The sequence below is a fragment of the Hypomesus transpacificus genome, chromosome 18 (assembly GCF_021917145.1).
Source record: "Hypomesus transpacificus isolate Combined female chromosome 18, fHypTra1, whole genome shotgun sequence".
In the NCBI taxonomy this organism is placed as follows: Eukaryota; Metazoa; Chordata; class Actinopteri; order Osmeriformes; family Osmeridae; genus Hypomesus; species Hypomesus transpacificus.
In genome coordinates, this window is record NC_061077.1 from 9213671 (window position 1) to 9227777 (window position 14107).

The 14107-nt window shown below is 45.6% G+C and overlaps 1 protein-coding gene across 1 annotated transcript in view; it reads right to left on the reverse strand.

Moving 5' to 3' along the window:
• The window catches only part of skia (v-ski avian sarcoma viral oncogene homolog a), a 57603-nt gene extending 44140 nt beyond the window's left edge, over positions 1-13463 (reverse strand). Inside the window, exon 1 of the mRNA XM_047040195.1 lies at positions 12025-13463. Within this exon, the coding sequence (XP_046896151.1) occupies positions 12025-12930 (906 nt within the window). The 5' untranslated portion in view covers positions 12931-13463. The remainder of the gene's footprint in view (positions 1-12024) is intronic.
• Positions 13464-14107: the final 644 nt, after the last annotated feature.

Sequence of the window (14107 nt, forward strand, 5' to 3'; positions counted from 1 at the left end):
CTATCATTTCATTACAGCTCGACAGAAGAGGGTGGAGGGGGGGTTATCATCCAGTCATCCCTCCATCTATCCATATCACAAACCTGCTCTTGGCTGCCACTGCTGTCAGGCCTAGCTTTTGTTAACACTAAGTAGCCACAAATGGGACCAGAGGAGCCAATTTTGGTAGTGTAAATCGCAGACGCATATTGAAGATGGTTAGAATTTGCCGAGGTTACGGGGCTGTCTGATTGGCTTGTCTTTTAAAACAGCTTCTCTCAGCAGCTCAGCCAGTCTTAAAAGGTAAGTGCTGAACACCATCACCTTTAAATACATTCAGCATTTATGTCGTTTGTTCAAAGGCTAAATTGGACAGAGGGATAATTACCTGCCTCACAGATTTGTTTCCTGAGGATGGGGGGGATTAAGGATGTGTGTGTGTGTGTAAAATCTCTCCAATGCAGGTATGTGTGTGTGCGTGTGTGTGTGAGTGTGTGTGTGTGTTTGTGTGTGCGTGTGCTGGACCTGAGATCTATTGATTGCTGTAGGAAGTGGATTCTGATGTTTCACGACGCTTCCTGAGTTGGATAGCTGTTCCACCAACAGAGACAGGAGCCCCAGACGAGAGAGAGAGAGAGAGAGAGAGAGAGAGAGAGGAGAGAGAGAGAGAGAGAGAGAGAGAGAGAGAGAGAGAGAGAGAGAGAGAGAGAGAGAGAGAGAGAGAGAGAGACTATGAGAAGAGCAGTGAAAGAAAAAGAGAAAATTAGATAGGGAAGAAAGGGGAGACAAAACATCTCTAGGTCCGTCCTTCAGCCAAGACTAAACAGTGCCTCCCATTTCATTTTCTCTTATAATAATACGGTCCAAGCTCTGTGCTCCAGTGGAAAATCCAACATGGATAAATCCCAAGCTCCCCTCTCTCTCTCCTATGAAACTAACCTCACTAAGGTAACATTCCTCTCACAAAATACAGTCTGATTGGGTTTCCAAATGTAAAATAAATACACAGTCAAGGGAGAAGCAAAACCAAGAATTTTTCTCTTCTTTTGTAACGGTCCAACTAACCTCAAACAAAGAGTGCAGTCATTGGTGGACTCTGTGTGGTCATGTAAACCAGCATGCTGGGACTAGGCTTGCAACATGCAGTGACTTGGATTCGCACTCGCCGATATGTGTCTGCTGCATCACACAAACACACAAAGTCCGTCAAATATGCTGCAGAGCCTCGCCGATGCCTAGCAGCTATCCCTAAAACGGGGGTGGGGATGAAAAGATGGAGAAAGAAGAGAAAGGAGGAGGGGAGGGAGGTTTTTCATCAGCGCTTGCTTCCTCCCAGTCGCTGGATAGGCTTGTGTGGCCCGAGGGCAAGGTTCAGCAAAGGACCTGACCTATGTGTGTATGTGTGTGTGTGTGTGTGTGTGCGTGTGTGTGTGTGTGTGTGCGCACAAAATTAAATGAGACAGATGATCCTTGTGAAGGAGTAGAGGTCAGATGGAATAACTTGGTTTGTCCCACACAGGCACACGCGTGTGGCAGCAGATTGACAGGGGCCTGTATAAATGGCAGTAGGCATTATACAAACAGATGTCCTACTGCTTAAGAAAGCAGCTCCCAGACTCCCTTTGAAGAATGAGGAGAGGGGGCTGACAGTGAAAATAATGCCTTTCTACTCAAAGGTAGTTTTCAGTAGGAGGGGGCAGTCTAACATTATACAAATTTCCTTGTCTAGAGATCTACAATTACATCAATTATAAGCCAAGGGTTTAAATAGTACTATTGTTTGCTCTGTGTGTGCGCGCTGCCTGACTGCGTGTGTGTAGGAGTACGTTGATATGGTGTGAGTAAATCAGAGTGCATGTGCATAAACACTTTTGGTTATGCATGTTCAAGTGTGTGTGTGTGTATGATTTACAATGAGAGATTATATGAGTGGAGGAGGGGGCAGGGGTTTGTGACGAGAAATCAATGGGTTTCACTTGAGCTCAGAGAGGTAGAGGACAGGCAGAGAGAGAGAGAGAGAGAGAGAGAGAGAGAGAGAGAGAGAGAGAGAGAGAGAGAGAGAGAGAGAGACAGAGAGACAGAGAGAGAGAGAGAGAGAGAGAGAGAGAGAGAGAGAGAGAGAGAGAGAGAGAGAGAGAGAGAGAGAGAGAGAGAGAGAGAGAGAGAGAAGTGAAAGATAAGGAGAGGAATAAATAGGGACTGGGCTGTGGCGACTTCCTTAACCTGAGAAGCAAACGCCCTAGCCAGAAGGAGGGATCCACTTTCAACACATTGTTTTATTTAGTATCTGCATCGCCAGTTCATTTGCCAGAGTGGATCTAGGATGGGATTAATTGAAGAGATGGGTGATTTGGGGGGAGGAATGGCCAGAGACCCTAGGGCTAGGATGTTAATGACATTATAAGCCATTGTTTCCAACACTTCATTCCACAGGAGTAAAATGAGCCGGTGGGGCCCAACCCTCACACCAATACTGAGGCCTCAGCACACACACACACACACACCACCTCCACTTCCTGTAAAACTGCAGCCAAGGTGTGGCAGGCAGCCCAGTGTGTTTCTTCATGCTGCCACGCTGGCAGCAGTATAAACTAATCTGTCTAGCTCTCCAACTCAGGTCGACATTTCCCACCCTAACTTCAACCTACACCTCAGCTGCTTCTCTCCTCTCTGTTACTGCACCAAGGTAAACTACATCCTTGGTCAAACCATTCTGTCGTGGATTTCCTTATAACCTGGCTCCGCTAAGGTTGACTTGGTGACATTCTCGGGCAGTCTGCAGAGGATATCCTTTCATTTCAGCTGCCTTAGGGGGTATGGGCTGGAAGTGATTGCCTATTCCGTGGTGTGAGCTTCCACCAGTATACTTTATCTTCTCTCTATCTTTCTCTGTGTGTGTATTTGTGTTTTCTGTTAAACAGCCCCAGACATTACAGTATGTATGGTAATCAACAGTAGCAGTTTATGCTCGCCGGTCAAGGTTTAGGACAGATGCTTTGTTGGATCGATAGGGCAATTAAGTCCATCTCATGTGGGATTAATCTTGTGTAAGGTTAACCCAAGCACTCCTGGAAGAGCCCAGAGCAGCCAGACATTTCAATGAGTCAGTAGACTAAACAGAGCCAAGATCACTGACGTTTACTGATTGTATCTCTGCCCTGCCCAGTAAACACAAGGAAGCAAACTTACTACACATTTCCCGTGCAGTCCGAAAATAAACACTGTTTATTTTTTGGAAAACAGAGTTGCTGGGGACCTTTCTCATTTCACCTCAGTAATGGAAGGGTTTGGATTAAATGTATTAGGTGTCACAAAGTTAGCTTACTTCAATACACTAGCCCTATACATCGGTATAAGTAGCTACCAATGGTCAGCATTAGCGACGAAGAAAGAAGAGCGGAGATGAGACAAGGGAGAGGAGGGGGCTCCAACAATCACCAGTATTCTCTGAGTCAGCCTCCAGGGAGACCTGATGACCTGACGGGGGGAGGGGCTTTCATTGTCATCTCATTCTGTCTCATCACAGAATCCCAGCTGATGCCCACTTGCAAAAAAAAAAAAAAAAAGATGACAAAAGGTCAACAAACAAACCCCGTTGAGCAGGGGCTGACCCCCAGACACCCGTTCCTGCTCCTCCCCCTGCCAAACAACACCCCCCTGAGCTCCTGGGGGCTGCCCTTTGACATGGCTGCAGCAGCGCCAGTTCTTTTTTTTCTTCCTTTTTTCTATTCAACGCAGCCTCAACAAAGAGGCGACAACAGAACACACCTCTGGCCTTTTCATATTTCAATGGCTGGCGCTCAGCTGGGTCGCCAAATGTCCATCGCGGCAGCTGACATCATGACTTTTAGAGGGGATGTGGGTTATTCGATACATCCCCAGACCACATATTTAATGTTTTATGTAAACGTGTGTAGTGTAAATATATACCACACTCTTTCAAATTCTATGCCCAAATCAGCAGCATAATTTGTATGTTGTATTAGCATCTTGTTAGCAGCTCCCTGCATTGCCTCTCCACTGTTACCATAACAGACAGTTGAGGTATATAGATACGCTCTCTGCAAAGCTCTGGTTTTGTCGTCCTCCAGTTTCAATGAGCTAGTTCAATCTGCAACGAGATTAGCCAGGCTTCAGGATTGGGTTTTAGCATTAGACCTGTGGGGGGCGGGGGGGGGGAGTCTGTCTCCTGTCTGTTTGCTGTGTTTGCTGTGAGTTATACCACACTAGCACACCTGACAGGGTGACTGCAAGTGTGTGTGGGGCGGGGAGTGTGTGTGTGTCAGTCTGTCTGTGTTTGGATTCCAGGGATCTCTCAGGAGGCGTTGTGGAGGCGAGGTGGGGGTGGTGTGCGTAGAGGAGTCGAGGCCCCGTCACCGTGGGAGACAGACAGATGGGGATGGAAATGAGTAGGCAGTGCGCTCATGCTAATCTCCTCCCACAGCTGATCAAGGCATAAAACAAGCACGCACACAGACACAAACACACACAGTTATACACACAAACAGATATACACACACACACAGACTTGCCCACGCACAATCACCCACTAAATGAGGCAGAATAGCCCATTCCTATTCAAATGTTCCCTTGCGCCTCACATGGAGATTTTGGCTAAGTAAACATTAGATAATTATATGAGTGTTAAAACAGCCTTCACTAGGATGCTTTGTCAAACACAAAAACATTTTGGTAGGCCTTTCAGCGGTAAAAAGAGTCTAACGTTTATTAAAAGTGTATTTAATGTGACAGACATATAAGAATTAATCTTTAGATTAGTGTTTGTGTTTCTGTGTGTGCGTGTGTGTGTGTGTGTGCATGCGTGTATGCGTGCGTGCGTGTATGTTTGACTTCCTTCATCAGACATCTGCCTCGAGGGAGCTGCTCAAAGGCATGTGATAGGCTGACGGGACTGAAAGAGCAGAGAAGGTGAGAGGGGTCATCATTTTGGGGGGGGAGGTCATGTGACAGACTGCTCCTCCAAACACTGGGAGGATCTAAAGGCCCAGCGTCACCAACACAAAAGAGAGGTCCTGGGCTGAGGCAGCAGAAAAGTTGCCACCCCATCCCCCTGCTAGTCCCCATCCCCCTGCTAGTCCCCATCCCCCTGCTAGTCCCCATACCCAGGCTAGTCCCCATCCCCAGGCTAGTCCCCATCCCCCGGCTAGTCCCCATCCCCAGGCCAGTCCCCGGCCAGCCAGCCTTGTCCCACGACCACTCTCTCACACAGTCTGGATCCTGTATCCACAGAAATCCACTGCCTTCTGCACTTTACATAAAACCCACACAGGCCTGGACAATTAAAGCTCTATAAATTCATACTCGTCACTATAACACACTGGAAAGAGACCATGATTGACCAGCACAATGACAAAGCAGAGATAACATTTACAGTAAAGGATCGTACATGTAATTTGATGGTGATTTGAATGTGAAAAATGTCTTATTTGTATGTCCTCTCTTGTTTAAAGAACAACATACATGTTTATGGTCTGAACCCCTCCTAAACAGAGCAAACAGAGCATACCAGACACACTAGTACACCACAGTCACCATCACCGCATCTATCTTCATCCACACATACACACCCAGACACAAGCGGGAGAAAAGGACGCCATCTCCATTTTTAAAACTATGATTTACTGCTAAATGTTCCTGCGAGTCAAAACAAACAGAATCTTCTTCCTGTGTGTGAAAAACAACTACAGTAAGACTCTCTGTAACAGACTGCTTTACTAGAAAAGGCTTTTCTTCCTACAAGGTCTGTGGCTTAGCTACATGGGTTAAGATCATCATCCTTGATTTAAAATCTGCCCGGGCATGCATATGTAAATTAAACCCAATAACTGGCCGGTTCTCTGAGTGTCATTGATTCTCAGAGCGGATGCTCTAGAGCTTGTTGGATGATGCTATGAGTTCGTGGAAGGAGGTTGGGGATGCATCTAGTTGATACAATAGTTGGGATTGCAGGGCCATGTGTGCCAATGAATACTTCAAACCCCAAGTCATCCTGCAAACAGTCTATCTCATTAAATAAACACGGAGGCCCTTGCTGCCTACAGTAATCTACCATCAATAATAAATAGCCATGAAAAAATTGTAACGTTGTCGTTCGCTACCCGGCAGTCTGTCGGTGTCATCAAATTGTGCCAACCGACTGAAAACCGTTTTTTCACACGAAAGCAAAGAGAAGTCATTGGGTTCTTTCGTGTGATGTCACGACTGCATGTACCGGGGCATGCCCCAGGTTGCACTGCCATGCTAAGTGGAACTTCTTGCTCAATCGGAAGGTTGTGAACACCACAAGAAGTTCACTGAGCAAGGAAAAAGGCTTACGTGAGGTTGATTTGCGTGCAGGTTCTTTATTCCTGAAAACATTCACTCTGAACTTAGCATGCACCATTTAGAACCTCTTTCCCAAACAGGACCAGATAGCACGGTCACACACAGGGTAGCAAGGCAAGACAAGCATTCCAACCGTCTCCATACTTAGGGAGGGAGGGGGATCACTTCACACATGGTCTCCTCCACTCCCCCAGCCCCGCCTTACAGCCAGCAGGTACATCAATGTACTCTCCAGCCCCCTCTGTCTCCATGATCACAGAACCCTACGCAGTGCCCTCCATTAGTCATGTGCAGACGCTCCTGACGGATCCAGAGGCTGGGAGGCAGGGGAGGGGAAGTGCCACAGAGGAGGAGAGGGAGGCTAGACATTGCCCTGTGATGGGGGGTCACAACTTCTGCTTTTTCTATGTATGTCTGCAGGGTTGGTGCTAATCCACAAGGGTGGTGGAGGGATGATGTCCATGTTAGTGCGAGTGTGTGCGAGTGTGTGTGTGTGTGTGTGTGTGTGTGTGTGTGTGTGTGTGTGTGTGTGTGTGTGTGTGGTGGGAGAGTACATACACTACCTTGCTGTGTATACTGTGTGCCCAATCAAAGAAAGTGAAAATAACCACCACCCTGAAAGAAGCTACCTAGATTGTTTTCAGATGTGTCTTTGAACTCCGTCTGAACAAACCAGCCAAAACAGAGAGACTTTGACTTTAAAGAGCTTGAATGGAATCATCAGCTGCTGGCAGGGAAGATATGAAAGGAAAGATCACATCTTCTATTCTCCATCTTTTTCACACTCTTTTGAAGAATTTCCCAGACACGCACAGTTAAGTGTGTCACCTGTAATTCTCTCGCTCTCTGGCTCGTCATACATGGTTCTGTATTTTCTTCTTTTGTCTTTGTGTTTGTTTGAACCACATGAATACTTTTCATTCTACGGCACGATTCCTTTAAAGTTCTCTAGCCAGGGAGCCTCGGAGCAGATCTAAAAATGACTTTCTTCTCTTTCCTGCTGTTTTATTGGGGGGGTGGGAGTAGCAAAATAACGGTGGTTCTTTGGGTGGTTTGCCGCTTGAAAGAGCGACAAAAATCCAAGCTCTGCAAATTAACCATGCATGAGGCAAATAATTAGTGGATGTCTCTTCACACACAAACTTAACTGCTAATTAGAAAAAAAACCTTCTTAATTGACTTGCATTTGCATATCATTCAAGCTACAAAGCAATTATAGTCCAAATGGTTAAAAGGAGGTTTCCATTGTCCTTATCTTTCTTGCAGAAGCATCTGTTTTTCAGTATGGAGTCCATCCCTTTGGGTCTGTCAAAGGAAGGCATCCTCATTGAAACAGCTCACTATATCCACAGAACTATAGCAAAGCACAATCAATTACATAGACATGGGCATGAACTGGAGCAAAAACGTTATTTAAATTCTGACTTGATGATAATAATATCATCAATTTTTACTAGTATTTATTTAGTATAACGCTAAAGTCTTTACGCTGCTCCTGTCTTGTTTTGGTTCTTCACAGTACATAACTCAGAGCCTTTCTTCACACAGTAAGTCCAAGCTGTCAATATAACATTGATCCAACTGACCATTTAGACATGACTGTATGTAAGATGACAAAGTCTGGCAGGATTACTAAGATGGAGCAGGGTAAGAACAGACTCATTTAGCTATGCCTAATTTAATTAGTGACTTCCTAATTAATTATTTGGGCAAGCTGGCTAAAATTATGATTTCTTGTGTGTACAGACTACATCGCACAGTTCTACACAAAGCAATCCACAAATGACGAAACACCAAAACGTCTAATAGAGAGCAACAGAAAGTGGTTTTAAAACAGAGTCTGTATCACATTTTCCATAAAGAAAGAAGGAGAAAGAGAAGAAGGGGATATTCTCTCTGCGGCCATTGATATGCATGGCTACCAGCTGTTGTGCTGTCCACAGAGTGGACATGGCTTGCTGTCAGAGGGCTTAGCAAGGGGCTGTGTCTTGCATATGAAACAGGACATAGCCTCATATTCCCTCAGGGAGTTTACTTCCTCTGCTTCACCCCTCCTCCAACAAGCGGCCCCTTCAGCTGGAGGCCAGATATCCCAGTGTGCACCAGGACATTTTTGGGCACTGGAAGTTTAGAGGAAGTTTCAGCCTCTGTGAAATGGCTGGACAAGAGCCACACTTTGGTGCATTGCTTTAAAGAATAACAAGGTCCCAACCTACTTGCAAAGGGCTGACTTGCAGACAGAGCCTTGCTTCTCCTGAAAGAATTTCTGTCTCTCTGCACTTTTGCCTGCAATTTAAGAGCACACTTTGACAGTCCAATATCAAAATGAAACCTAGTTTAGAGTTCCAGCCATTAAGAAACGTTAACTCCAAATTAATAATTGTGTTTGCATAAGTAAAATTAGCAAAACTTTTTTTTTTCTCTAACCACCAGAATAAACTCTTCACTTATGTATGTCACTTATGCCTGTCTGAACTGGGCTATTTGACAGTTCAGACATTCTGCACCAGCAATTAAACATGGAGGAAAAACAACTTGATTTTCCTGTCCAGAGGAGGGGGGGGGGGGGTGTAAAGCCCTGTGTGAGGGTTGGTTATAATCACATACAGGTGCAGAAACATGTTTCATTCATGCCCTTTCAGAACTGTTTTCATTAGACACTTGCGTAATATGTCCTTCTCTCGTCTCCTTTCTCAGGGAGTGGCTGGTCTGGTATGTAGCCACTGTCGCAAGTACCCACCCCGGCCTCAGACTAACTAGCGTTTGCTGCTTGTCTGCTTCCTTATCCAGCAGGGTGATTGTCTGAAACATGTCCATCTGGGTCTGATGGTTCAATTGACCTGACAATTTAGGTAGCTACATGCAAAAATGATAAATGTTGGAATACCTTTGAAAGCCCAATCAATTGTTTGCTAATCACAGCAAAAGTTTGGTTGCTGGTCCAAATAGTATAAACCAATTGTCCTTTAGGCAGTGAATGGCTAAGTAAGAAAACTCTCTTACCCCCGTCATCCTTCCTATCTGCTTGGAGCAGATGGATTGTGTCTAAATCACATCATCTCTGGAGCCAAATAAAAGTTAGTGACCTACTAAAACTGAAGCCACAATCCTTATCTAAACATCCTTATGCGGAAAGCCACTGATTATGTTTGCCACCCACATGTGTACCAGCCAGAAACCATAATAAAGCAAGCCAACGCTGGCATGGTGAACTTAAAGAACTGCTCCACACCCTCCTCATAAACTTTGAACCCATTCAATAGTTCACTGCACTTACTCACTCACCATTGTTTGCATTCACACAGTCAATACTGCAACTCAGATACAAATGCACTTTTATTGGAAATTCCAATGCCTATGTTCTGCAATAGATTCATAACGGGTTCCTGTCTGTGTAGCCTGTACCTCCATTGCCTAAAGGGCTGTTAGCTAATACCCAGACTGCTGTGCACAGTGCCCATGACCTCACACATAAGGTGTCTTGAAAGACGGGAAGTCCTTCACTTCCTGTCTCTGACTGTAAGACTGCAGCACACACTAAAATAATACATGTATTAATTTTTTTATCCACCCATTTGTACCTCCCACAACATGCAAAGACGTTTTTTTTTGTCCATTTCATAGATAAGCATTTCTTACATATAAAGTTAACAGTCTATTGCCTACTTCCTAGAATATTTCAAAGTAGCTCCCTGATTAAAATGTGCTGACAAAGGAAAGCTCTCTAGCCATAACTTTAGCGAAGTCCAACTCTGCACATATTCCTTCATTTGCATTGCTTTTACCAAGCTGCATAAAACATGACCACATTTTTTGAAGCTTCTCAAACAAGTGCTCTTATTACCAACTGGTAACACACAGGCATCCTGTGAACCCTTATGAATGTAGAAGGGGGCTTCTAAAGTGGGGGTCCTTGAGGTCCCCACTTGAGTCTAAATACAGACGAGTGCCAAGAGTTGGTGCTCACTGCCCATAGCCAGCCATAGCACTCTTTAAGCCCCCACACAAGCGCTGTTGAATGTTAAATCTGTAGTGAGAGAATTGTGAGGACCTGTTTGTAAACACTTCCACTTTGTTTGTGTGACCCACCAACAAGTCTCCAGGCATTCTTACTAACCCCTTACACCCTCCTCCTCCAATAACGCCAAATAGTAGATGAGTAGGTAATTGGGGGAAGGGAAGACAGTATGTGTGTGTGAGGTAGGTGGGTGGGTTGGTGGACGAGTGCGTGTGTGTGTGTGTGAGGTGGGTGGGTTGGTGGATGTCTGTGTGTTTGTGGGGGGGATGGTGAATGCCCCCCTTTGTTGGGATCATATTATGTTTCCACCACAATACTCCTATCCCTGCTTCATCAACTCTATTCATGTGTAACAGTTCATGCAAATGACCGCACTGGCCTTTCATTTGTGGAAGGGGGGGGGTCCTTTGTCAGTCTCATTTGGAGGAAGAGAGCTGAGGGGGTTGCCCCCCCCCCTCCCCACTGTCCCCATAGCACAGACTTTAATCCCTCCATAGATTCACAATCAGAGCACTGTCTGCTGAAAGCCCCAGAATCCCAATGTAGAAGTCAGGGTTAGGAGGAGGCCCCCCAAAGCCTTTACAGAAAGCTCAATTATCCAAAAAGGTGAGCTTGGGTGGCACGGTAGACCGAGTGACATAGAGCCGCAAGCATGTTTGATAAGCTTTCCCTCCCCTTCATTTAGGTGGCTCATCGAGTCCATCTATGAATACCATTGAGGGAACTCGATACTAGAGGAATCATGCGTCCCAAACGCATGTAAATCACCTCCCTCGTCTTCTCATTCACATGCTAAAAGTTAGTAATGAAAGAGAACATTATGCACCGAGATATATTCAGTAAAATTTCACATTTTCAACACTGCACAATAATACGATCCACTCAGTAGGACCTATCTACCCGCAAATACACCAGACAGACATTAGGCGCGTAATTCTGCTGACAAGGTAGGCGTCTTAACTGTAATGGTCTCTCAAGGCAGACACAACAATCGGCATATCTTGCTCAAATAAAATCCCCGCCGCCGACCACCCCCTGGGAGCAAAAACGTGCTTAGCAGCTCGCCATTACGCATGGCAGAGTCCCTCATTAAAACACATCCACCTTCAAGTACCTGAGATAACGACGGATCGAAGAGATCCGAGAACATGGGCACAATACACTGCGAAGTGCGAATTGGATGAGTGGCAGATCGTGCCAGTCTGCAGCAGAACTTAAAATTTGAGAAGGCAAAGCAAACGTAACCCAAACTGGAGGAGTTTACTAACTTTTACCAATTTAGACCAAATTCTTTTTTTTATCCGTTCGTATCCGACTTATATGGTGGAATGATGAACGATCTGTTCATCGTCCATTGACGACAATGTGTTGCTCTCTGTAACTGTATTAGGCTTATACTAGCTAATCACCAATCAAGTTGTGCCTTTCACACCCGTGGAGGTGTTTCATGGACAAATAATGATTTTATGACCACCAGAGGCGTGTTGTTGTCATTTGCGGACAATTAGCAGCAATATGTGAACAACAGTAGTCTAACTAAATCCAGCAACCAGACTGGCCTCGACATCATGTAAACAGAACACTGCATATAGGCTTCACCACATGGATACAATGCAATAGTTCAAGACATTACTTAGTATATGCAAACTAATGAAGGATAACTTGAAGCCTATACTACTCACCCTGGATGCTTTCCTCTTGTATTTGTTAGCGAAGTCAAATTTCTCTTTTATCTCGTCCAAAAGCTGCTCCAAGCGCACCTTCTCCTCTTTCCCAGTGTAATCCTGGCCCAGGAGAATGTATGCCCTCCAGTTGGCTGAGTCGAAGCCCCAGTGGCAAGTCCTGTTTTCCAAGGATTTGTGGCTATGAACCACAAACTTGTGGGTCGGGTACATGAGTCTACAGTCTATGCATTGGATGCATGCTGCGTTCGGACTGGTATACAGCTCGGGGACGAAAAGACCCTTGCACTTTCCGAAACACTCGTGGTACACTTTGAAGCTTTTCTCTGTAAGCTCAAGCTCCAAAGAACCTGAAAACTCTTTCTTGCAGTGCGGCGGGTACGTTCCCCCGTGAATCAGGGCATTGCACAAGCGCTCGGAATCCGTTTTGGTGATGAGACCGCATGAAGGCGCTGAGAAGGGCAGGATCCCCATGACTTTTAGGATTTCCAGCTGATTCGCTGTGCACCTGGAGCAATAGATGTGGAGGTCGTCGCACACCGAGTTGATCTGCTGGAGGGAGAAATCTCGTAGGACGGTGTTGAGGATCTGCGGCAGACACAGCCGTTTCTCGCCGCCGACCACAAAACAGGAGATGATCTCGCTCTCCAGGACAGTCTCGCACCTCTCGGTGGAGCGATCAGAGGGAATGAACAGGGGCCCTGGCATCACTGGCGGCGGCTGCATTGGCAAATGCAAGACGGGCTCAGGTTCTTTCCCATCTTTCTTAAACAGAAGATCATGTTGCCATCTAGCAGAAAATGCCGCTGGTCCTCCGAGGGAGCTCATAGAACTAAGATGAAACTGCTTCAGAGTTTGTTGCAGTCCTGGGTGAGGTTGGAAGCTCTGCCGAGTTACAGTCTCCATGTTTCTCGTACTACTTTGAAAGCTGCAATTCCTTTCAGCAGTGGGTAACTAAAACAATTTGATGCCAATATAGGTCCTAGTTCCTTGTAATTCCAAGGTCTCCCAGAATTAGCAAATGCCAGAAAGCGCTTCATCAAATATCCACAGAAACAAGTCCTAGACAGTGACTTTCTTACACATTTGACTAGGCGACTGGTGACACCGGCGAGTTTTCTCCTGCAGTAGACTCCCGACTGTCCATATCTAATAACGTCCCGCTAACTCCACAAAAAGGAAAGTTGCCCTTTCAAGAAAAGTATTCGAAACGAACACAGTCTGATCTCTGAAGGTTAGGAATACGGAATTTAATACAACGAAATCCTTTTGGGTCTCCTTTCGCTGTCGAAAAGGCTACTGCAGTAGTGCCCGACGCATGTACTCTGTCTGCCCCCGCAGTTCGCTTTGCCTGTGTGGAGATGACTAGTCTGTGAGCTGGGCTTCGCTCGCTCGCTCGCTCACTCACTCGCCCCCTCTCTCCCCTCTCTCTCTCTCTCTCTCTCTCTCTCTCTCTCCCTCTCTCTCTCTCTCTCTCTCTCCCTCCGTCGCAACCCCGCTCTCTCAGTGTTTGTGTGTGTCTGGCTCAGTCATTGAATCCCAGCCAAGAATGTGACTGACTCCGCAGGCTAGCTCTTCCAAGAACAAGCCGTCACTCCCCCACTACTGCCGCCATGTGCAGCCTTTGCAAAAGCGAAAAACGCACCGAGCTGATATGAACAATTTGTTTCACAAATGTAACCGAAAGAGTTAAGACTTTTAAAATACACATTGAATGACCGACCACAAGTTATTTTCGTGATCCGGTATAATTGCATTAAGTAGCCTACCCAAGTTAGGCTACATTAGGCCTAACACCGTTTGGGCGTGTAACAACTCAAAAAATTATAACAAAATAATAGGCTAGTGACCGGACCCGTAAATAATTTGCCTTTAATTGCAATTAATTGTTAGGCTTTTATATGCTACCAATTATTTGTGGCTATTCGTTGATAATAATATTAAGGATACTTATTAGTCCAATTATAAGGCGGTTAGGTTAGGTCCACACCACTTATTTACATTTACATTTACATTTTAGTCATTTAGCAGACGCTCTTATCCAGAGCGACTTACAGTAAGTACAGGGACATTCCCCCCGAGG